Source organism: Penicillium chrysogenum, assembly GCF_028827035.1.
Source record: "Penicillium chrysogenum strain IBT 35668 chromosome Unknown utg000001l_segment0_segment0, whole genome shotgun sequence".
Lineage (NCBI taxonomy): Eukaryota > Fungi > Ascomycota > Eurotiomycetes > Eurotiales > Aspergillaceae > Penicillium > Penicillium chrysogenum.
Genome location: NW_026622749.1, coordinates 1,460,737 through 1,484,806, shown reverse-complemented (window position 1 = coordinate 1,484,806; position 24,070 = coordinate 1,460,737). Strand labels below are relative to the sequence as shown.

At 47.3% G+C, this 24,070-nt stretch overlaps 10 protein-coding genes across 10 annotated transcripts; 6 read left to right on the top strand and 4 right to left on the bottom strand.

Moving 5' to 3' along the window:
* Nucleotides 1-490: 490 nt before the first annotated feature.
* N7489_000590 (inorganic phosphate transporter) lies at nucleotides 491-2,399 on the top strand (the record flags this gene model as incomplete). The annotated part of the gene is made up of 3 exons (XM_056706345.1): nucleotides 491-569; nucleotides 631-2,049; nucleotides 2,110-2,399. 3 exons carry the CDS (start codon nucleotides 491-493, stop codon nucleotides 2,397-2,399), a joined length of 1,788 nt encoding a protein of 595 aa, XP_056570647.1.
* A 672-nt stretch (nucleotides 2,400-3,071) lies between these two features.
* Nucleotides 3,072-4,463, bottom strand: N7489_000589 (uncharacterized protein; the record flags this gene model as incomplete). Its single annotated transcript, XM_056706344.1, has 1 exon — nucleotides 3,072-4,463. The coding sequence occupies one exon, from the start codon at nucleotides 4,461-4,463 to the stop codon at nucleotides 3,072-3,074; it is 1,392 nt and encodes a 463-aa protein (XP_056570646.1).
* Nucleotides 4,464-6,320: 1,857 nt separating this feature from the next.
* On the bottom strand, nucleotides 6,321-7,121 carry N7489_000588 (uncharacterized protein; the record flags this gene model as incomplete). Its single annotated transcript, XM_056706343.1, has 1 exon — nucleotides 6,321-7,121. The coding sequence occupies one exon, from the start codon at nucleotides 7,119-7,121 to the stop codon at nucleotides 6,321-6,323; it is 801 nt and encodes a 266-aa protein (XP_056570645.1).
* Nucleotides 7,122-8,317: 1,196 nt separating this feature from the next.
* Nucleotides 8,318-11,043, top strand: N7489_000587 (DUF323 domain protein; the record flags this gene model as incomplete). Its single annotated transcript, XM_056706342.1, has 6 exons — nucleotides 8,318-8,616; nucleotides 8,705-9,384; nucleotides 9,447-9,662; nucleotides 9,720-10,617; nucleotides 10,669-10,904; nucleotides 10,958-11,043. The coding sequence occupies 6 exons, from the start codon at nucleotides 8,318-8,320 to the stop codon at nucleotides 11,041-11,043; spliced, it is 2,415 nt and encodes an 804-aa protein (XP_056570644.1).
* A 308-nt stretch (nucleotides 11,044-11,351) lies between these two features.
* Nucleotides 11,352-12,879, top strand: N7489_000586 (aldehyde dehydrogenase family protein; the record flags this gene model as incomplete). The annotated part of the gene is made up of 3 exons (XM_056706341.1): nucleotides 11,352-11,768; nucleotides 11,827-12,711; nucleotides 12,766-12,879. 3 exons carry the CDS (start codon nucleotides 11,352-11,354, stop codon nucleotides 12,877-12,879), a joined length of 1,416 nt encoding a protein of 471 aa, XP_056570643.1.
* A 443-nt stretch (nucleotides 12,880-13,322) lies between these two features.
* On the top strand, nucleotides 13,323-14,391 carry N7489_000585 (uncharacterized protein; the record flags this gene model as incomplete). Its single annotated transcript, XM_056706340.1, has 3 exons — nucleotides 13,323-13,391; nucleotides 13,456-13,699; nucleotides 13,778-14,391. The coding sequence occupies 3 exons, from the start codon at nucleotides 13,323-13,325 to the stop codon at nucleotides 14,389-14,391; spliced, it is 927 nt and encodes a 308-aa protein (XP_056570642.1).
* Nucleotides 14,392-15,428: 1,037 nt separating this feature from the next.
* N7489_000584 (tetratricopeptide repeat protein) lies at nucleotides 15,429-16,463 on the bottom strand (the record flags this gene model as incomplete). Its single annotated transcript, XM_056706339.1, has 2 exons — nucleotides 15,429-16,323; nucleotides 16,387-16,463. 2 exons carry the CDS (start codon nucleotides 16,461-16,463, stop codon nucleotides 15,429-15,431), a joined length of 972 nt encoding a protein of 323 aa, XP_056570641.1.
* Nucleotides 16,464-19,448: 2,985 nt separating this feature from the next.
* On the top strand, nucleotides 19,449-19,928 carry N7489_000583 (Dabb family protein; the record flags this gene model as incomplete). The annotated part of the gene is made up of 3 exons (XM_056706338.1): nucleotides 19,449-19,514; nucleotides 19,603-19,713; nucleotides 19,773-19,928. 3 exons carry the CDS (start codon nucleotides 19,449-19,451, stop codon nucleotides 19,926-19,928), a joined length of 333 nt encoding a protein of 110 aa, XP_056570640.1.
* Nucleotides 19,929-22,562: 2,634 nt separating this feature from the next.
* Nucleotides 22,563-23,060, top strand: N7489_000582 (uncharacterized protein; the record flags this gene model as incomplete). The annotated part of the gene is made up of 2 exons (XM_056706337.1): nucleotides 22,563-22,637; nucleotides 22,695-23,060. The coding sequence occupies 2 exons, from the start codon at nucleotides 22,563-22,565 to the stop codon at nucleotides 23,058-23,060; spliced, it is 441 nt and encodes a 146-aa protein (XP_056570639.1).
* A 42-nt stretch (nucleotides 23,061-23,102) lies between these two features.
* Nucleotides 23,103-23,981, bottom strand: N7489_000581 (uncharacterized protein; the record flags this gene model as incomplete). Its single annotated transcript, XM_056706336.1, has 1 exon — nucleotides 23,103-23,981. The coding sequence occupies one exon, from the start codon at nucleotides 23,979-23,981 to the stop codon at nucleotides 23,103-23,105; it is 879 nt and encodes a 292-aa protein (XP_056570638.1).
* Between the last annotated feature and the right edge of the window lie 89 nt (nucleotides 23,982-24,070).

Sequence of the window (24,070 nt, the reverse complement as noted above, 5' to 3'; positions counted from 1 at the left end):
TGGCCGAGCCCCTTTAGCCAATCACATGTGATGCTTCGCGAAATTCCACTGAAACTCAGCCAATCTAAACCTAATCGGGACGGACATATCAATGTAAAATTAGTTCCGCCCAGACGACTGCCAAGATCTCGTCCTATTTGCTTGAGTGCCCTAAGCCTTCGGAAAAGAGCTTTTGTCCGTCTTGGCTAGGCTTCGATATATTAGATTTTTTGCCAAGCCCACGGACGATGATCGAAGGGCTCCCGTTGCGAGTAGGACCAGCACGTGTAGCCAGAATGTCCCAAACGGGAAGTTTGCCTGGCGTAAGGATGCTTCCCACAGGGCACCTGGGCATGTCTTGCATATGTAGGGAACAGGGGGCCATATCAACCTTTAGAATTTTCCATGCATACATAAAAAGCCAGTCTTCTCATCTTGGTCTTGGTTTCTGTTCTTTTCCAGTGCAACCGAAAGTCCAATACTAAGCTTTGTCTTGGTACAATCCATCAAGATGGCTCTCCACCAGTACGATTACATCTTCGCCATCGGCACGTTGTTTGCTATGCTTGATGCATTCAACAACGGTGCAAGTGAGTAGCACAAAGTCTATCCTTTCCTGATTGACCTCGACTAACCTTTGCATGTTCATAGACGATGTTGCCAATTCTTGGGCTACCAGTGTCTCCTCCCGGTCTATCTCTTACCGCCAGGCTATGGTACTGGGTACCATTTTCGAGTTTGTCGGAGCAGTCGCTGTCGGTGCCCGTACCGCTGATACTATCAAGAACGGCATCATCCCCAACTCAGCCTTCCAAGGCAATGCCGGCGTTCAAATGCTCGCCTTCACGTGTGCCCTTGCCGCTGCATCCTCATGGGTGATGTGGTGTACCAAGAACTCCGCCCACGTGTCCTCCACCTACTCCCTCATCTCTGCTGTCGCCGGTGTCGGTGTTGCCACTGTTGGTGCTTCCCAGGTTCAATGGGGCTGGAACAATGGCAAGGGTCTCGGTGCCATCTTCGCTGGTCTTGGCATGGCCCCTGTCATTTCCGGTTGCTTTGGCGCTATCATCTTCCTGATGATCAAGTACCTGGTGCACGTACGGAGAAACCCTATCCCCTGGGCCGTCTGGAGTGCCCCTTTCTTCTTCCTGGTTGCTGCTACCATTTGCACGCTCTCCATTGTGTACAAGGGCTCCCCCAACCTGCACCTGGACAAGAAGCCCGCCTGGTACGTTGCTGCTGTCACTGTCGGCACTGGCGGTGGTGTCTGTCTTTTGTCTGCTATCTTCTTCGTTCCTTTCCTCCACTCCCGCGTGATCAAGAAGGACCCCAGTGTGAAATGGTGGATGTTCATCCAGGGCCCTCTGCTCTTCAGTCGTCCCGTTCCTACTAGCTCTGAGGTCGCCCACGTCCCCAACTACGCTGTGGTGCAAGACGGTTCCGAAGAGCATGAAACTCACCAGACAGTCGATGAGAAGGAGCCCAAGACCGGCGTTGCCTCCATCCCAGGCTCTACAGACGGATCACTCGAGGCCAACCAGCTCACCTACCGCGAACTCATGGCCCAGTCTGAGGACCGTCACAACGCCAAGCTCCTCAAGAGCCGTGGTCCTATTGGCTGGGCTATGCGCCTTCTCCGTGACAACCCCATGGGTGCCGGCGAGATCTACGAATTCCGCAACATGAAGCTCATGGCCAAGCGCCTCCCCGCCATCATCACTGTCGGCCTTCTTTACGGTTTCTACTACGACATCCACACTGCCCAGAGTGGTAACGAGGGTACACCCGAGGGCGAGCGCATGAAGCGTGTCTATGCCAATGCTGAGAAATACCCCAACGAGGTCGAGCACACCTACTCCTTCATCCAGATCATCACTGCTTGCACTGCTTCCTTCGCCCACGGCGCCAACGATATCGGTAACTCCGTTGGCCCCTGGGCTGCCATCTACTCCGCTTGGTCCACCGGCACCCCTGCTGCATCCAAGTCCCCCGTGCCTATCTGGCAGCTTGCTGTTCTGGCCATTTGCATTTCCATTGGTCTTTGCACTTATGGATACAACATCATGAAAGGTGAGCATCCCCTTCGTCTTTCACTTAACTGGTCTTCATTTTTACTAACTGTTCTCTTAGTCATGGGTAACAAGATCACCTACCACTCACCGTCCCGTGGCTCGTCCATGGAGATGGGCGCCGCCATCACGGTGCTGGTCTTTTCGCAGTACTCCCTGCCCGTTTCCACGTCCATGTGTATCACTGGCGCTACCGTTGGTGTTGGACTGTGCAACGGAACTATCAAGGCTGTCAACTTCCAGCGTGTCGGTCTCTTGTTGGCTGCTTGGATCATGACCATTCCCATTGCTGGTACCATTGGCGGATGCCTCATGGGATTGGTCCTTAACGCTCCCCATTTCGGCTCTTAGACATTTGGCATTTTTGACTCAGTTGTGAATATTTTTTGAGAGCGCACATATTTTACTTAATTCTTTTGAGATACCAATTTTAAGTTTTGGACAGTCAATCATTTGGACGAAAATATTTGGACTTCCATTGGAAAGTAGAAGACATTCGGTTGATACCAATGTTAAGAACTCCAACTCCAACATTCCATAACTAAGCAGGGATAACAGTCTTGGAAATATAAATGAAGTGAACCTCTATAGACGAGACTGATAAATAATATGGACGAAAAAGAACCAGACCAAAAAAAAATAGTTTCCCTGGGAATCGAACCCAGAACCTTTCCGGAACATCTGCTAATCGCATTTGTTAACGGAAAATCATAACCGCTAGACCAGGAAACTGTTCGTGGAAAGAAGAGCCATCTTTGCTCTTATTAACGGAAATCAAGTGTCTATGCAGGTTCCATCCGATCTTTTAGGGCTTGGAACTATAGCACTCTCTAGAGATGAATTTCACTGCAGAAATTGATTATTACTCCTTCAATCCTAAGTATTTGCTCAATGCCTTATTATGCGAATAAAAATTGAAAGAGGAAAACGAACGTAAAAAAGGAAAAAGAGTCGTACATATATTCACTCACGTAGTTACATATTCTGGATCCAGTAGTCTGCGATTCTCAATCAATCCCCAACTTACATCTCCTCAGCAACCTTGAGCAACTCATGTCTTTCTCGTCGCAAGTAATCGTAAGTGACAATCTTCTGACGAGCATCCTGTTCAATAGATTCCCATTCCTCAGGGGAAATAGTGATCTCGCCAGCCTGTTTCGGGAAAATGGTCATGGGGCGGGAGCGCTTTTCCAGGCCGACCTTGAAAAATCCAGCCCGGAACTGAGTCTGTTTTGTCGGTTCATGGGGGACTCCAAACACAAATGGTTCCTTTGGGCGCTCGTAGGGTTCGGGATTGAGTTGTTTTGTGAGGCCCATCTGGAAACATTCTTGTCTGTACCGGGCTCGTGCCGATGCCAGCTGCATTCTGTAGGCAGATTGCCCAGTCGAGGGGTTTGCTGGAGCTGTGGTCGGGTCAGTAGATGGCTTCGATTGCTGGGTTTTACCAGGGGCGCCTGGGGAGTCTGTTGCGCTCTCATCCTTGGTGTTCTCATCTTTGGTGGCACCTGCACCGTCTGTAGGGCCTCCGCTAGGGTCGTCGTCCGAATCACTATCAGTGTCGGTATCGGTATCGGTGTCGTCGGTGTCATCCCCAGAACCGCTCCAAGACTCGTATCCAAGCTCTTCTGCCAGGACCTTTCCAAGTACCTGATTTCCGGAGCTTTCCTGATTCTCTATCCCTTGCTCCAGGTGCTTCTTGTCCAACTTTTGTTGAAGTGGAACCCTACACCGGGGCTTGATGACTTTAGCAAGCGGGCGTTGTTTGATCACTGGTAGTTGTAGTTTGACAAGAGCCCCCTTCCAAGTCCGCAATGGTCGCTTGCGCTTGACTTCGGTCGACACAGAATTGTTCGCAGTCTTGTCAAATTTTGCGTGTGCCAAAATAGCGTCCTCGTGAGCACGCAGTCTTGCAGCCCGAGTATGCTCACTAATCCCATGCCTGGTGACGTCCAGATAAAAGCTCAGGTCCTGGCATTCGACGCCCTCACTCGGATCCATGGCGCAAAGGTTCGCTTTCACGAAGTGCTCATGAGCTTTGCGCATATTTCCGCGCAGGAACTCAACTCGACCCATCCAGAACTCACACCTGGCAACGAGCAACGGATTGTTGGATTTATCTGCTGATCGCCTGGCAACCTTGACCATAAACTCGGCTTCGGAGGGTCTTTCGTTGCCGATGAAATTCGAAGCTGGTAAGAGATAGGTACCAACCTCGACCCGATAGTACAGAGCCACTAGTATATCGTGGCTAGGCGAGTCGGCGGCGATGTGGTTGACGGTGCTTGCAAAAAGCTTGAGCTTTTTCTCTCGTAAAGCGTGGACTTCCTGGGTGAGCTCTTTCTCTTCTTGAGAAGAGAGGGATCCGGACTTCCAGGAGCGCCCATCATTGCTCACCTGGGCTATCTTCTTGGACATGATGGGAATACTGTCTGTCCCCAGCAGGGCCTTAGGGTTGATATTGGTAAACTTGTGAAGTGGATGCGATGAAACTGCCGTTGGTCTTGCAATGGCTCAGATTTCCGACAGAAAACAAGATGGAAGAGAATATTGGTATCTCGGGTGTTGGTGGAGGAAGATTGCAAGCAGGCGAGAAAGTGGTCCTTATATACCTCACAGACGCGTCGACAAGCAAGACAACAAAACGCGTCAAAATAGTTTCATTTAGAACATTCGACACAATGACATTTTGTATACAGGGATACCGAGATCTGAGTCGTCCTTTCCTTTGTTGCCATCAATCCCATTGTTTCGCTGAAACTGAAACGACGCATTCTATCGTCCTGTTCGCTTTGTGTATGTATGCTTTTAATTAATTTGTGCCAGCTGAGCGTGTCGAGCAAGAAATGAATAGAATGAGCTCCACGACTGTATTTCCCACCTCCCTATAGGTGTTCCAAGTTTTAGCTCGGTCAAATTATTCATCCATGGACACACGTATGTTTTGCTTCAGGTATATACAAAGAACATACTATTTAGCCATACGATAAGTTTTCATATTCTATTAGACAATAGGAACTAAAGTGAACTAATACCAAAGTGTTATAAGTAGAAGATTAAATGGTAAAATAAGTGGATTGATGAAAAGCACGAAGCTGCTTATCTATTTAACCTAGGGCTTATAAGTGCTATACGCAAGTGTTACATTAGGTTGCTACTATATGAAGAAAGTTATCAACATTGTGTTTGATATATGCAATAGATTCAAGTTCAACTAGAAACGCGTGATCTTGACAGTACATCATCTGATGCCTCGTCATCTACTTAACAAGCAAAATTCCTCTCTAGCCTTTGTATTTGGCATTGAGGACGTTCGGGATCTTCGAGAGCTCATCCTCCCAGTGACCAGAATTGACATTTCTTATTAGCCGCTGGATATTTATTGGGGCTAGGGTCATTACAAAGGGTCACAAAAACCCATGGATGTGCATTGGGTTAATTAGAAGTTGAAGACACATGAAAGAACTGATACGAGAACAACAGTGTCCGAAACGATAGCTACGAAGACTTCATAGAAAGTTAGCTAACTTATCCCCTACTGTAGAAGTATCTCCTTCCCGGGTCGATCACGTAGTTGAGTTCCCCATTGCTATGCCGAGGAAAAGCCTCTGGTCCGTTTCTGGTTCCGATATGCACTTTATAAGCCCTAGGTTAAGCAGATAAGCAGATTCGTACTTTTTATAAATCTCACTTATTTTACCATTTAATTTTCTACTTATAACACTTTGGTTATTATTTCACTTTAGTTCCTATTGCCTAATAGAATATGAATACTTATTGTATGGCTAAATGGTATGTTCTTTGCAACAGTCGGAATAATCTAGTTTGGGATATTTTGTCCTATAGTTAGTTAACTATTCACCAGCTCGAGAACATCAACAAGGTATTCCTATTCCAAAATGGCCAATGGTTTTCAACATCTGCGCAAGGGCATTAAGTCCCGACGGCCAACCTCCAAGGACGAATCCACCAAATTTGCCGAGCTCGAATACCCAATGAAGTACACGACCTTCAGACGCGCCTCGTAGAACACGATTTTATACTCGCACACACCACCTCAAGTAACACCACTCTCGCTATTCCCCCTTCCCAACCTGACTCTCAATTCCTATCTGACATTTCTAGGACCTTTTTGCCTAGACTACTCTACGGCCGCCATAAAACTGGACACGAGCCGAACTGCCTATTGCGAGTCTCAATGAATGGACTGGAGGAAATACCGTAGTACCGACATCAGATTAATAGGTAGGTCTTTGATGAGAATTAGCTGTATTTTCAAGATGATTCATTATCTTCCCAGTCTAATAATGCATGAGTAGACGCTGTCGGCGACGCTGTCGGCGAGTGATCAGACTCAGTAGCCGCTATGCGAGCAAATCCAATAACAGCCTCCTTTTGGAACTGACGGGCCTTTTCGTCATAGCCTGGTATTCCCAGCACTCCTGAAAATGACGAGTAAGCCTGCGGGAACCGTTCCAGTTTTATGAAGTTCATTCCTTTGATAAAATGAGTAATACCGGCGATAATGCTGGATTCTGGGTTATGCAAGACGGCATCGCTGTTGTTAATTTGTATAACCGTCTCTAAACCCATCATGGACTCTTCATATTGGCAAAGATAGTGCTGAACAGCAGCGATAAATAGACGACATCGCACCTCATCAAGTTCGCATAGAAAGGGGTTCTGGCTAATGACCCCCGAGGCAAGCTCCATTGCAAGCTCTGGGTCACCATCTTGCCACCGCTGTTCTGCATCTATTAGGAATGAGCCACTGCATGAAGGGATCCAGATATCATCGATAGAGGTTGGCGTTATATCTATTGGCGAAACTGTTCTAGGAATGTCAGAGAGGGATTGAGAATCAGATTGAAAAAGGGAAATAGCGAGAGTGGGGATACTTGAGGTGGTGTGTGCGAGCATAAAATCGTGCTCTGCGAGGCGCGTCTGAAGGTCGTGCACTTCATTGAGGGCTCGAGACAATTCTTGTTCGAGCTCGGCAATTTTGGTGGATTCGCCCTTAGAGGTTGACCGTCGGGACTTGATGCCCTTGCGCAGACGTTGAAAAATATTGGCCATTTTGGAATAGGAATACCTTGTGATGTTCTCAAGCTGATGAGTAGTTCGTTTGAGATGATTCTTTTCGGGGTTTATATACTCGTCCGTCGAGCAGTTGCCGGAGTGGTTTCTAAAGATGAACTCCCTATACTGATGAAAGAGACCATTGTTTCTTTAAAAACAATTGCATTGTACTACCTGAGACCAAGACAGACTCAGCTTGAAACGTGCTTTGTTCTAACCTTTTGTACTGAACATAGTGTCAGAAAGCAGATAGATTACCGAGTCCATGACATGGATTACATCATTAGTCAGCGCACAATTGCTGCTTACTAATTTGGGTCTGAACAGATTGACAAAACCAGATCATTTTTGTACTTAGTTAGTTAGAGAATTTTATCATTGTGAAATTGCATACATTCTTCATACACCTGATTTCTGTCACATAGACTTGCAACCTTCCAAGGTTGGAACGTTTCCAATCTGAAACAAGGGATGTGTCAGCGATGTTATCGCCTGATTTATATGGCAACAATATGCAAACAAAGCAAAGCCCGCAAACAGACAAATCTGACAAACCCAAACAGAGTAAACTTTACAAATGCGACAAACAGCTACCTATGACATCACCTGCCCGTAGCTCCCCGGTTACTCCGTAGCTACAGAACCTCGACTGGCAAGATGCAACAGTGTGGAAGAGTGAAACCACGGGCCATGCCGATAAACTACTTTGGACATATGCAACGCTGGTCGCAGTTTTCAACGAACGGTTGAAATACCCAAAGTTGTTTCGCGGCAGAGTGAGCAAGTCCGACTCCGATATACGATGTAAATGGCATGGGGTCAATCCTGTCCAGTCTGATAGTACAGATCTTCCCGTAATAATCCACTTACGGAATCAGACCATGAATCTAGACTTGCGGGGGTCCTGTTGCAAACATGTCCACCAAGACAAAACCGGGTTAGAGGCCAATCTGCTTCTTGAATCTCACATTTATAAAGTCTGCACAGCGCCTGTAGTGAGTTCCCCTACTCTCTTGCATACCAAGTCGTTTTAGCCCGTGGAGCTCAGCCGCTCTTTCCGCTTTCGAATAATTTGTCATAGAGGTTTCCTAGTTTGCCAGGTACGACTTAATTCAAGTTGAAATTTATTTCTTCTACTTCATTCTACTTATCCCTGCTTTTGCTTCCGAACTGACATCTATGCCCTCGAAGTCATGTCTCCTACCTTGCTCAGAAACGTCGACACGGTTGAAATTGTCGATATCCACCAGAATGACATGGAATTCTCCCTGGTGGATGATATCTACAAGAATCTGGACCCACCAGCAGGCAAACAGCGCGCATTCCCCACCCTCCTACTCTACGACGCCAAAGGATTGAAGCTCTTCGAGGAGATCACTTACTTGGATGAATACTATCTTACCAACACGGAGATCGAGATCTTGACAAAACATGCGAAGAGGATAGTCGCCCGCATCCCGGAGAATGCACAGTTGGTGGAACTCGGAAGTGGGTCTGTGACCCGTACACCCTCTATCCGTCGCCTCGCGCGTTTGGATGATCCTGTCCAAGTTTTCCATTCTGACAATTGTTCTTTTTAGAAACCTGCGCAAGATCGAGATTCTACTCAGAGAATGTGAACGGACTGAGAAGAAAGTGGACTACTATGCTTTGGACCTTTCATTGGCCGAGTTACAGCGAACATTCTCTGAAATCTCGCCCGAAAGCTTCATCCACGTAGGATTCCATGGTCTCCATGGAACGTACGATGATGCTGTCGGTTGGCTTAAAAGCCCAGAAAACCGAAAGCGGCCCACGGTGGTCTTGTCGATGGGGTCATCCATGGGCAATTTTAGTCCTGCGAGTGCTGCGGAATTTCTTGGTGGTTTTTCCAAGCTATTGAGCCCGTCCGATTTCATGCTTATCGGATTGGATGCATGCAAGAACCCAGAGAAGGTGTTTAAGGCCTATAACGATACCAAAGGTATCACTCGCCAATTCTATGAGAATGGTCTCCTGCATGCCAATGCGATTCTTGGCTTTGAGGCCTTCAAGCCCGATGAATGGGAGATCGTGACTGAGTATGATACCCGCGGGGGACGGCATCAAGCTTTCTATGTCCCAAGGATTGATGTGGTCATTAATGGGATCAGTATCCCCAAAGGAGAGAGGCTCATCTTTGAAGAGGCATGGAAATACGGTCGCAATGAACGGGATGAGTTGTGGCGCAATGCAAACCTCATTTCCCAGGTCGAATTTGGAAATTTGACAGATGATTATCGTGAGCCTTGATGTTCTGGTCGAATCTACACTCTGCAGACCTGCTGACTTGTGTTTGAACAGACCTTCATCTGCTATCACCCGCCGCGCTTGATGTGTCTATGGACCCTTCGAAATATGCAGCCCAACCGATCCCGAGTATTGACGAATTCCAGTCTCTTTGGACTGCGTGGGACCTCACGACTAGAACCATGGTCCCTCGTGAGGAGCTTTTGTCCAAACCGATCAAACTCCGAAATGCGCTAATCTTTTACTTCGGCCACATTCCGACATTTTTCGGTGTGTCTACAATAATCAATGATTACTAATTTTAGTGCTAATCATGCCGGAATCCAGATATTCATCTGTCGCGGGCTTTGCAGGAGGAGCCCACTGAGCCTAGCCATTATAGACCGATTTTTGAGCGCGGCATTGATCCGGACGTCGAGGATCCACAGCAATGCCACACCCACAGCGAAATACCTGATGAGTGGCCGCCACTTGATGAAATCCTGGACTACCAAGATAGAGTGCGGAACCGTGCGCTTTCAATCCTGCAAGAGGGATACGCGTTGCAAGACCGCGCCATTGGAGAGGCTCTTTGGATTGGATATGAGCACGAAGCAATGCATCTCGAGACTTTCCTCTACATGCTACTCCAGAGTGATAAAACTCTGTCTCCCACAGGAGTTGATCGCCCGAATTTTGAGCAAATCAGTCGCCAGGCGAAGAGAGACGAAAAGCCAAACAAATGGTTTACCATTCCACAACAGACTATCGAAATCGGATTGGATGACTCCAACGAAGAAGTGATGCCAAATAAGTCTTTTGGATGGGACAACGAGAAGCCTCAAAGGAAGGCCACTGTGCATGCCTTTGAAGCTCAGGCGAGACCCATCACCAATGGTGAATACGCCAAGTACGTGCAGGATATGGGTATTCAAACATATCCCGCATCTTGGGTGGTTAATCAGGGCCAAGACAATCCCATTTCCAAGGGTATCGGTTCCTCATGCGTCCAGGCTGGTTCGAGCTCCAATCCTGTAAGATTTTCGCTGGAGGATGTCACAGTTCGGACTGTGTTTGGACCGGTGGCTCTTGAACTTGCACAAGACTGGCCATTGATTGCTTCCTACGACGAAGTTGCAAGCTATGCAAAGTGCATGCAATGCAGGATTCCCACGTTTGAAGAGACCAGGAGCATATATCACTACTCAGACCAGCTCAAAACTGATCGAGCTACGAATAGCCCCAGGTATGGAAGGAAGCCTAGATCTAATATAGCAGAAACTAACTTGTATGTTAGGGATGTGTCCAATGGGGTTGCTAAAGATACCAAGCTCCATTCTGCTGACCAGGCTATTTTCCGTGATCTCACCGGTTGCAATGTTGGCTTTAATAACTGGCACCCTGTTCCCGTCACACCAAATGGGGATCAGTTAGCTGGTCAGGGCGAAATGGGAGGTGTTTGGGAATGGACTAGCACACCATTGATGCCACACGACGGCTTCAAATCCATGGATATCTACCCTGGATACACATGTAAGTGATGCCTTGAGCACCGACACCTGTCCTAAACTAATTGATATCGACAGCGGACTTCTTTGATGGAAAACACAATATCGTTCTCGGGGGCTCCTGGGCTACTCTGCCTCGCATTGCTGGCCGGACTACTTTGTGAGTATAAGCCTTGTGATATTCAGCAAAACTGGATCGACTAACACATTATAGTGTCAATTGGTATCAGCACAACTACCGTTATACATGGGCAGGTGCACGTCTAGTTAGAGATGTATAGATAGAGCTTGAGCAATGCGAATGTACCCCCTGGGGATCTGCCCCTGAAGTGCCTCAACGACGATGACCTCATTCTCGCGATAAGAGATAACAAACAGCGGGGAACGTGACTGCCCCTCATCCCCTTCCCCAACATCTTCTCCGCTTCCTTGCCTTCTCTTCATATTAGTTGAATCATAGATACCTTGCATCATGTCGCTGGAAATTATTAGGACTATCTCCCCCGCCACCAATGAACCTATTGTCACCCGTACCGGTGTCTCATCGGAGGATTTGAAACAGATCCCCGTGGCCGCTCAAGCAGCTTTCCGGTCATTCTCACAGTCCACAACTTTGGAACAGAGGCAGAAAATTGTGGAACGTGCTCTTGACATCTTGGAGAAAAAGAAGGATGAATTGGCACGTGAGGTTACTGAGCAGATGGGCCGGCCCATCGCTTATACCGGGGTTGAAATTGCGACCGCTATCAAGCGCAGTCGTTACTTGACACGCATTAGCACCTCCGTACTGGGTGAGGAAGGAATTGTGCCCGGAGAGGAGGAGAAGGGATTCAGACGGTATATCAAGCGTTCGCCTGTCGGTGTGGCGCTGATTATCTTCCCGTGGAACGTGAGTCAAATTCGTCGAATATCGGTATACCTGCAGACGCTGACAGGTCAATATATAGTACCCCTACCTCACTCTTGTCAACAGCTTGATTCCTGCCATTCTCGCTGGAAACGCTGTTATCCTAAAGCCTTCCCCCCAGACTCCAACAATCGTCGAACAGTTTGCCTCTGCTTTTACCGAGGCCGGTCTTCCCGAAAACGTGCTCCAATTCTTCCACTGCGGATCGTTCACATTTATTGAGACCTTGGTGCGATCCCCGCTGGTGAACCATATCTGCTTTACGGGTTCCGAAGCTGGGGGCCTGGCAGTGCAAAAGGCAGCCTCGGATCGGATTGTGAATGTTGGTCTGGAACTTGGTGGCAAGGACCCGGCCTACGTACGAGATGATGTAGATCTCGCCTGGGCCGCTGAGGAAGTTGTGGATGGCGCTATCTTCAATAGTGGACAGAGCTGCTGCGCTATCGAGCGTGTCTATGTTCACCAGAAGGTCTACGATGGTTTCATTACTGAGGTGAAAAAGGTACTGAGCAACTACCGTGTCGGCGAGCCTTCCGACCCTAAGACCCAGATTGGGCCAGTTGTCTCCAAGCAGGCCAAGCAGGCCATTCTTGCGCAAATCGAGGATGCCGTACAGAAAGGCGCGAAGAACGAGACTCCTGCTAATGAGACATTCGAGAACTTCCCTCCGAATGGAAACTACGTCAGGCCCACACTACTGACCGGCGCTAATCATGATATGGCCGTGATGAAGGATGAAACATTTGGACCTGTGATCCCTGTAATGAAGGTCTCCGGTGACGACGAGGCCGTTCGTCTGATGAACGATAGCAACTTCGGTCTTACCGCCAGTGTTTGGAGCAAGGATGTTGCGGCGGCCGAGCAGCTGGTTGAGCGTGTTGAGGCTGGCACTGTCTTTGTCAACCGATCTGACTTCCCTAGCCCTGTAAGTCCGGCTCTTTCTCAAGTATCACTCTTCGCTAACGAAAGTACCTTATAGGACCTCGCCTGGACAGGCTGGAAGAACTCTGGCCGCGGTGTTACCCTGAGCCGATTCGGTTTTGAGCAGTTTGTCAAACTGAAGAGCCACCACATCAAAAACTACCCCAAATAAACATGTGCATAGGAGATAAGTTGCCCGGAGAATAATTCTGTTACTTACATAGCTTAATACTCCGAAAGCATGAGTACTACTACATAGTGCATATGTACCTTGTCGACGAACTTGGAAAAACTTGGAAAAAGCTGTATTGTAATCGTTCACCCAATTCTTGAAAATTGATATTATACATACTTTAGCACCTATTTTCGTTAATATCAAGCATATGCCAGAAAAAGAAGCAGCCAATTTGTTCTCTCCTTCTCTCCATGTAACAAACTGGCGGGTTGTCTTCGGGTTGTCTTGTGCCGGCTATTTTAGCCTGTTTCAGCTTCGATCGTCAAATGGCAGGTGTATTTTTAGCCTGCCTCCTGCCGAGGTTTTAATTGACTCACTTATCACACCTATGATAAATCGACCTTCTAACAAAACCTCGATCAGCTCTCAAGGCCCTCATCATGGCGCCAGTCCCGTTGTCAGAGGACAACCCCTTCCAGACCTTAATTGCGGAGGCAAATAGCGATTCGGTGAGTGGATGCGAGAGCTGTGAGATAATATCAGAAGCTTAACCCTTCTTTCCTCTAATAATAGACAATATTACAATCTCAATACGAGAACCACCGAGTGACTCGAAATAGGCAGCAAAGTGCAAAGATCCTAGCCCATAACTTTCCTGGCTGGTCCCTTGACGAGATCTTGAAACGACTTGACGGTCCTGGAAAGGAAGATGGATTTATCGATCCTCGAAACTGTCTTGTCATTTGGGCCAGACCCTCCCCTCAAGTCCGCGACTTGATATGCCTTATTCAAAATGAGTTGAAATGCATTTCTCCTTGTAAGTCCGCCAATATACAATTCTCTGACGAGAAATTTCCCTCTTGGCCATTCATCTCGCTAACGTGAGGGGCCATAGCACTCTGGCTAATGCCGTCTGAAAATCTTCACATAACTGTCTTGGAAGTCGCTCATTCCCAGACGGAAGAGCAAATCGAAGAACTTGTCCAGACCCTCCAGTCATCCAAGGACGTTACGTCTGCAGATATTGCTGCGTATCCACGCAGCCACCATACACGTCTCATCAAACCTATGGTAAGCTTTGATTCCGCCGCACTGGCGCTCAGCTTCGTTCCGGCTGGTTGTGAGTGCCTAGAAGCGGAGTCTAGCAGCGATGAAGAGCACTATACATACCACCATCTTCGCCGGGATATCTTTGACATGGTTCGACAGACCAAGGTCCCTGTTGCTTCGCGATATATTGTTCCCTCGGCACATCTCACTATCGCAAGGTTCATCTCCCAGGACGGGTTTCTGATGAAGGGATTTGATGGCGCAGAGACGGTCGATCATTCGCGTGTCAAGCTGCTGATTGATAAAATTGGTGACATTAACCAAAAGTTGGAAAATGAGTATTGGCCCAAAGGTGGTGCCATCAAAGAGGGGGGTGAATGGATTGTTGGACAAGAGGGTCTAGTCATTCGGAGAGGCCGTGTCTGGTATGGAGGCGGCGAGTATGTCCCACTTGACTAGATATTTGCTTGAGCAGACCTTCCTTCTCCTAGTGTTAGCATGATGCTGCATATTGACTCTATGCATCGATGTTGTTAACTATACCTTCCTAGCCGAGTCGTTCTGATGCTTCCTCGAAGCTATCAGTTTCCCTTTCTAACAAATTCATGCCTAAGAGCCTGAGGCACTACGAACAGCCTATTCTCTTCACGTGATATCACGTGCTATGAAATTCCTCAGAAATGAAGTAGAAGAAGCAATGCAAACGAGGTTTAGAATAATTCGTTGGTATTAAATGGTAAATATTGACCATAAGTGCCAATTTCACCCACTGAAATCAAATAAATCGACCCTGGTGAGTGCCAGACTGCATTTAGGGTTGGTCCCACTTTTCACCTGCCCTATGATGCACATTTTCGCCAAATTGAATACAGCAACAGGCCGGCTGGCCCAATGGCAAGGCGCTTGACTACGAATCAAGAGATTGCAGGTTCGATCCCTGCGTCGGTCATCTCTTTTTTGTTCATTTGTATAGGATCTCTACGACGTTGGAGGATATATTTTTGCTGTTATTTATTGGTCAAACTTTTATATGACGCAACAGTTGCACTCCTCTTGAGCCAAGGTCGAACAGTGTTCACTAACCAAGAGACTTTTTGCTACATAAATTGGGTCTATTCGGGGAGAACTTGTGTAGGGATGGGGTTTAAGAGGGACTAGTTGCTATATCCAATGGATGGATAAGTTAGTCCATCTGGCCTTGGTGTACCTTTGAAATGATAAAAAGATATAGAGATATAGTTGCAGCCAGGCCAGGTAAGATGAACAGTAAAAATAGATCGGTTGAATTTATTCCATATATCTTGGTGTAGAGAATTCCGATCTCAAAACACAAAGTACCAAACTGGGATAGATATTTAAGCGTTTCTACCGCAATGGCTTGTTCAGAAATATCCTCCTTACAGTAGTTAATTTTAAGCCCTTAAGAGGGTAAATTGGAAAGCTCGCAGAATCTTAAGTAAAGCTCAGTTGAAAGAGATGATTGATCTTATGTATTTCTACCAGAGCATCCATCCAACCAGACTCTCGAAACAGTGATCAGTCTCCTCAACAAGATTACCCTTTTCACCAAGCTTATTGCGCTCATTCAGGGCTTCAACTTTGAGCTTCTCAGCAGAAACAGCGTCACCCAATCGTCGCTCTGCGATCCCCAGAAACCACAAGGCTCGTGCAAGATGTCCCTGCATTTCAGACACATCTCGGCTCATGTCAATAATCGCGCGAAGCATTTTTGCAGCCGAAACATTCTCATCGGTGGCTAACAACATCCGAGCAACTAGAAACATGGAGTCAGCCACTCTAGGTCCTTTATCGCCGTAAAGTCCTCTGCGAATGGAAATGGTTCTAGAAGCAAGCTGCTGGGCCTCGTGTTCCAACCCTTGAGCATACTTGATCCTCGCCAGAAGGACAATGTCTCCACTGTGCTTGGGGTATCTGGACTCAATGATCTGTTCTTCAGTCAAGTTTTGAAGTTGCCAGCATTTCTTCAGTGCCACTAGTGCCCCGTCTGGCTGTTCTGCTCGGAGGTGTGTCATGGCGTAGATCGCGTATGTTCGGGCCATGTGAAGCGGGTTGTGTGCGTTGTGGATAGCTGCCGCTTTTGAAAGATACCGAAATGCTTCGGTGACCATTCCTTGCTCGGTATAGCTGCACGCGATCGAGTCGTACACGTCTGCAATGGGAGGAGAGTTTTCTTCCTCTATTTGTTCTATTGCTCTCAATGCATCCTGATAGGCACTTAATGCAGACTCTGGTTGTGCCAGGTCTAAAGCAATGTGGCCCAGAAGCCGACAAGCATGTGCATAAGATCGAGTGGAATGACTGAGGTCAAGTGAAAGACCATATTCGACGAAGTAGCGCGCATTCGTTGGTCGTTCGCGTTCCCAAAGGTATCTTGTAGAGTTAGAATCATAGAAAACGTGCTATTCGTAATTTGTTAGGAAAAGATTAACTCACGTTCCAGTACGGAAAATCAATTCCGCAAAGAGCTCTATGTTGGTAAGCTTGAGCGAATGCGTCTCAACTAGTTTCATAAGCCTGGTGACATGAGGCAGAATTGGGCTGCAGGTTTGCCATGCTTTCCATCCGTGACCTTGTTCATCTGTCCTCTCAATCCACGAGTTTGGGAAGCTGCAAGACAACATTCGAATTACAGAATCAGAATAAATTAGTATATCTGCCCCAGACAAGCGCGAGAACACAGTAGACTGCATGAGTCGGTCCAATGTAATTGCTTCTAGTTCGGGTGATCGAACAATGAGTGATGCGTCTATTAAACCCGTAACAGCACCCCTAAACCTATTCATTATAAGCGAAAGCCACCATATGTGTAAGGTAGAAGCAACTTACCAAAAATCATTTGACAAGAATTTGAAAATCGGATCTGTAATATTGACTTTTGGGTTGGAAAGTAGCCATTCCGGTATCGAGTCGGGATCGAAGAAGGCAAGCAAGCACAGCAGTATTCTCGCATCAATGGACAGAGATCGAAACGAAGTGTCCCAATCCGTGCTCCGCGTATGTTCGCATTCTGAAGGCATAGCTGACCTGGCGAATGTATTGCCAGCTAATCTGTTATAGACTAGCAGAACCTCGGAAAAATAGCCACGGCCGTTTATAAACGCGAAAACCGTCCCTCTCAGAAGTGCGGGGTTGCTTTTCTATGTATTTCCAACCGGAATCCCTTTTTATTTTCGAGTCGTATAATGGAGGAAAGCAGGGGATGGATTACTGTAGACGCCCCATCACATGCTGCTCATCACAAATTATGAATCGTTGTCACTGCATGAAGCTCAGCATGGCTAAGGACCAAGCGCCCGCCAAGGCCAGCTACGTGAGCGTTGTACGTTGATGTGCAGTTTCCCAGGTCATATATGGTGTACACTGAAAAACATGCGACTATTCATTTGATCGATCATGTTACTCTCATTTTTAATCAAAACCAATAGACGACTTTCTTTCCGTTGAACACGAGACTGAGGCAAGATTCCAAATCAGATCGGCAAGCCACAGATACTCGATTAAGAAAGGATCCGTTATAGCACGCTATATATATTCATATAAACCAATAGGCTCTCGTTCTACGCATTTTCCCCACATAACACTTTTGCTATACTCCATACGGAGTATAAGAGCCTACGGATGTATTCCGTACACTTCGCTGAACGCTGAAACGCTTGATGTCAGGGCTAATGCGGCTGGGGAAGTATCGTGGCGGGAATGAAATGGATAGTCATAGTCGTTTCATAAGGAAAATGCTATCCTGGTCAATATTACTCCTATACTATGCACGATAGTCAAGGAAACATTTAGCATTTTCATTTTCCCTATAATAGCGCCACACTATGGCTCTCACCAAAGCCGGTTAGTAGTCCGGCAGCCTATTCATTTGTGCAGAACGTTTATTAAGTGAGCTGCAGGAAAACGAAGACCCCCCAAGGGTTCTATCTCTAGGGTCTTTTTAGTTTTTGCTAAGGACTCTCACAATGACCTGCAAAAAATACGACCTGGAGTCAAGCTACACAGGATGAATACAACACATACTGGCATCGACATGAGCTGGTACGACGAATGGCTCTTTCAACAGCTGCAAAAACTACCTCACAGTCTTGTGCAACTCCGAGTTGGAACATACAAGACTTGTCTTTCAATGCTCTTTTTCAGGGAATTAAGGACTACTGCGCGCGGGAAATCGAAGGGGTCTCTATCGATGAGATCACGGAATATTTACGAGCGGCCAGAGTCTTTGATCACACAAAGGCGCTACACGGGGACCAAACGCTTCTTGTCTTCGCTGCTCTTGGTTGGCGGTCTATGTTATATGAAGCTGCTTTCAACGTCTGCTCAATGCAAGAGTTAGCTATCCATCAAGATTCCAACCAACCACAGTCAGGTCCTGTCTTTGATATGTATAAAAATATCGGCTGAACTTTCAGACCGCCCAATGTCCGTTTTACTGAAAGCTTTCGGCCACCTTCTACCGGCACGATCCTCGAATTCTCGCTATCTTGCAAGTGAGAGTGGCAGCATAGCATCCGTCTGGCAGCCCTTGCATCCCGAAGAGACCAACACATACCTACTTCATGTCTTGCTTCGGGTCCAAATACGATGGGTCGATACTCTAGCGCTTCACCTTGACCATGACAAGAGCACTAAGGCTTTATCGCTCTTCAGATATCCGTCATTTTGTCTTGAAATGCCTCGATCCCACGGGTTGATCTACTCCTTTTCGAGTATCGAAAGCTTCTAGAGGATTCTCGTGCCAACGAAGAGGAAATTACGCAATTTCTACAAGAGGTGCTTTTATCCTATCGTCTTCTTTTTGCGCAGTCAGCCCCATTGGGGAAAATCTTTCGCCAAATGTCTACGACGTCAGATTTGCAGAACTACCCGACCGATTCACTGCTTTTTCAGTTGTGCACCCAAAAGCGGATTGGACAAAGGTTGACAATGCTTCCAGCTGACAAGCCACTCTATTTCGCTGCCCGAGACTTTCCTGTGCTGTACGACCGGATCGAGCACATGGCAAATGATCTCAAGGATGCAATGCCAAGTTCAATCGTCAGTCTAATGAGAGACAGGCGTGATATTTTGAAGTACTGGACATTTTGGCTCGTGGCTATTTTCGGTGGCATCAGCGTTTTTCTGACCTTGGTCCAAGTCATTTTACGGGGAGTATCAATGCTATAAGCTTATATTGTAAATAATCAAGTATTGAAGTTATTTCTAGGGTGTCTAGAAGAAGAGTGAATTCATACTTCGCAAGTCGTTACACAGCTATTAATTATATCTGCCAGACAGCTTGTCTTGCATTTAAGCAGCGTCTCTCTCTGTTTCTCTCTCTTCCCACCGTCCACCGGCAATAATTCATTTCCTTTAGTAACTTCCAGTGAAAAACGCCCTCTGCCAACTAGAAGTACTTCGGTCATGTGATCCAAGCTGTTATTCTACCCCGCTCCTAGCAATGTCCTTACCTTGACTCTTTCCCAAAATTATATTGCACTGAAGGATTATCCAAAATGTCGGTTACCCATATCGTTCTTTTCCAGTTCAAGTCAGAATTGGCCGCCGAGGTTGTCCGGGATGTACGTTTTACCAAAAGATTATGACGCAGATGAAGTTGACTGTGAACGATAAATACTTCATGATGGATGTTGACAATTACCCCAAAAGGCCTGTGAACGTATGCTTGCTCTCAAGGACAGTTGCTTCCATCCCACCTCACAGCAGCCCTATATAAAATCGGCGTCTGGTGGGAAGGACAACTCTCCTGAAGGCATCCAGGTTAGTGTCACTAGTATCCCACACGGGAAACTCCTAGGAAAATTCACTAATGTATGTAGAATGGGATTACACACGCATTTGTCCTAGAGTTTGCGTGTGCCGCAGACCGAGACTATTATGTCAAAAGCGATCCGGTTCATCTCGCTTTCGTTAAAACTCTTGATGGGCTCCTTGAGAAAGCACAAGTCGTTGACTTTACCGATAGAGTCTTCTGAGACTCTCAGGCGCTGCTTCGAGCTTCCACATATCTGCTACCTTAATGGGAAATAGAGTCTTGTCTTGGTAGATACTGTGAAAGAATAGACCGCATGTCATGTTCGTTCCCGACATTATATATATACCACCAATCGTTTCACGCAGCCTAAGGATTTTTCTAGTACACATATATACCAATAGCCGCCATTCAAATTTGACCATATTTTTTACACCGATCCAAGACTTGCTGATTGACTGACCTCTGATCTTCCCATACATAGCATAGATAAACCTAGAGCGTTTATGGGCTAGTTCGAAGAGAGCCACGTCCTTCGTGTACAACCGTACAACAAGAATGGATCCTCAGCGCGCGGAACCATATTCCCGGGCAAAATAGCAATAAGTTTAATAGCCAGGAATGTAAGCCAAGCTTCAGCTCCGGGGAACCACCCTTGTGGGAGTTGGCCCACCAATAAAGTATTGTATTCAGGTAGGCGTCGGGTCCTTTAGCTGAAAACTCCAGATCTAGAAGGACCTTGCATTGCGAGGGCTGCAATGCATACCAAACCCGAGCTTGGCCATGGATTTTAACGCTTACCAGAATAGTACATGTTGGATACCAGAGTACAATAGGATTCAATTGAAGGTTAAATTGAGTTCTCGTAAAGATATCGATGAGCGTATTTCTAAGCTGTTCATAGTTTACTCGTTCTTAACTCAATGTCCGAGGATTCCCTATCCCTGCGGTCCCATTCAAGGTAGGGCTCGACTCTGTTTGTCCTGGTGAAACAACCAGCAAGTATACCCGATACAGAGAGGTTGTAGTAGAAAATAGCTTGAATTGGTTATGCCTATACCTTCCATCTTAAAAGTGATAATATTAGAACAGGTACAGAGTACTGCGTAATCTTGTGCGAAGCTAAACTAACCTTTATGAGCTGTTCTTTGACCCGGCATTGCTCCGATGCAAGGGAGACGCGAAAATAATAAAACACGCCAACCATTCCCGAGCCTCGCAGCCACCCGCAAGGTTCTTTTCTTTCGATTGAATTGCCGGTATTTCTGGAACCTTTTAGGCGAGTTACTCTTATAGCGAAACAAAGGGAATACGCGACAAAGAACGCCGAGAAGAGGAACCTGTCTTGGTTCAGGATTGCCAATGTGGCTGGAACATTACATGCGCTGGTGTTCCACCTGTGCTAATAAAGGAAAGGTTCTATAGTTGCCGTAATTGTCTAAGGTTGTGTAGTTATACAATTGAACCCGAAGATCAGGTCTACCAAGTGCACTGGGGATCGGAACCATTACTCCGGATATGGAGCACATCCTACCTACCTGAACAATGAGGTGGTCCATATGATAATCCCTGTCAGTGACAAATTCATGATCGATCGACACGGCTACAGAACTAGTGATCGGCGATGGATCTTGGGAGAAATGTCAAAAATTGCTTGCCGAGAACCGGCTCTTACGAACACCCGGTTTCCGAGACAAAGACAAAGGAAACGAGGCAAAGAGATATTCCAATTGAGCTAGTGAGCTTGCATGAAAAGGAAGAAAAATGTATTCTTCCCAGAGGTAGGGGCAAAGAATCCCGTTTCCCCCGAGTTTCCAAGACCCTCGCAGGGTTCATTCATGCACATATCCGACCCGACAAACGGGGACTTAAAAGGGATCGGTAGTTGGTTATTATTGAAATATCGTATAAATCACGGGATATACAACATACAAAACTTTAAAAGCGAGACCGAGGGTCTAAGCCAAAAGTGGAAAAGGGGACACGAAGAATGAGAGGGATACGTCTCGCTAGCACACGAGGCTTCTCTTTGCTTATTCTCCCTTTTACCCCTTTGGTCTGGGCCGCTTTCCACTTGATCCACTGAGGGTCGAATACCTAATCTGCATGGGTCTCTAACAGCATATCTTCCCTGCAGCCTGCAGGTCATGTTTTCCGTAATGCCCACCTGCTGTATTGCATCCGATGAGTTGCAGCAGATCGTGGGCATATTGTCCGCATATAGAGAGATACCCGTAGGAACGATGGTCCCGGGTAGTAAACACTTAAATTCCCAATAAGAGCCGAATAGATCAAAGAGGCTCCAAGCATTCGGCACTCTTTGCCCAAAGCCAATCCCATTCAATCCAGGCCCCCCAGGGAGGACCCACTGCTGCCGCCAGGGGAGCGAACTGCCAGATTGGTGTGCCGAGCCTGTCATCCTGTCCATGCCAAAGGTACGGCTGTCGCCTAGTCCAACCCGGGCGAGACTGTGGATCGGTTTGTCCTTGACACGCCGGGAAGAGCATGGATGTGCATAACTCCGTACATACTAATATATGTACTCTCGCCCGTCTCTAGTCCCTCTCATTCTCTAAGCACATCCCAATGGTGTAGAGCAGTCGTGGACCTTTTCTTTTTTTGTTCCTTTGCTTTTCTTTGGGTGCTGTTATCCCCGGTCTCTCGTTTCGCCTTGTCACTCGTTGTATAGAATTTGTTTCACCAAGTGCTGCCTTTATTCCTCATTTCCTTGTTCCCATTCAAGGACATCCCAACATCCTAGCTGGAATCGGAATTGTTCCAAGCTCCCGCAAACTGCCTAGTTCTTTATAAGAGCTCCTTGGCTACCGATCGGATCCATCGAAACCATCAATCCAACATGGAATGCTTTCGGCAAATTTTCCGGTGCCTGAAGACACCCTTCAGACGCGAAAAGGGAAGGATTATTGAGATCGTAAGTCGAGTGAAAACCGGGAAATGGTTTGACGCTGCTAACAAGTTCATGAAACAGGGTCCTCCCACTAACTTCCGAAAAGAAGAGTTGCCTGCTTATTTCTCAGATGCCGAGTCAGTTCTCCCGCCCAGCCAAAATCCGACGGAACGATCAGATCTGACCAATCCATCACAGGACGCTTACGTCCTAGGACAGCCGCACAGCGACCGTAGAGAAGGACGAAACGACGATCGAAATGGTATCTCTACCACCGTCGACAACGAGCAAGATGCGGGCCCATGCTCGAAGGATGAGCGTAAGACTGTCGTCCACCTCCGAGAGCGCGTAAAGTTAGCTCGATGGTGGAAATTCAGCCCAGCTGTAGGCCATGAGACCAAGGCCCCGGCCGAGTCGATCGGGATGGAGGAAATGCGAAACGCCTAATTGGCGTGTTCATAGGGAAATTGTGGATCGGTACATGGATGATCAAACCAAGAAGGTGGGCACTTCATTGTGCCGGGATTTTTTTGCGTCTAAATTGTTCCCTTCGCCAGTTATAGGCGATTGTCTTGCAGGAGGTTCCCTGGACATGTTGGAGATAGAGTTGTTTATCCGAGAGGACTCTGGTAGTTCATCGAGGTCATCAAAAAGCGATTGAACCCGTGATTTATACGCGTTCGCTGGGCCGGCTCGCCCATGTGCCAGCTTCGCTTTTGGCTTTGATGTAGACGTGCTTTGTATTTTAGATGGTTGTTGGCCTCGTGGTGTTGTCTGGTCGTGAGCCTGGCTTTCTCGTAAAATGGTATTTGTTCTTCTGGGCGGTAGCACGACTGGGTGGGTTTCTAGGTCAAGATCGTCATCCGAGTCCGAGTCCGAGGCCGTCTCCTCATCCAGCTGAAGGTTTGGAACTTCTGGTGCTCTTGATGGTGCAGTGACACTCCCAATACTGTTCACCCGAGCTCGTCCACTGCCCAAAGTAGGTGGCCGTCCAAAGCCCGCAGCAGCTCTAGTAGAGGACTTAGGCGCGTGAGCTCCCACCAAGGACCGTGCTTTTCGTGGACTAGTCATGAGACCGTGAAGATGTGTCCCGGCCCATCTCTCATCATCTTCATCTTCGTCTCTCCCGTCGACTCCTCCGTCCCCTATCTGCGATAGTCCGGCTTTTTGTCGCTCCCTCAGTGCTTCGGCTTCTCTTTTCCGCTCGACTTCATTTGGAAGTGGGGTACGGCCGTCTGTAGGCCTCTCAATTTCTCCTATCCCGGCTGCATTTTCGGCTTTCACTTGCTTCCGCCGTCGCAGGTACTCCGCATGATGTAGATGTTGAGTAAATGTTTGCGCGACAGCGTAAAACTCGTCTTCAACCATGATCCAGCCATCGTCGTACTGAATTCCTTCAATCAAAAATCTATAATGTGCCTATTAGCGACCTTTTCTAGTTGCGCGGGGGGCTGGTT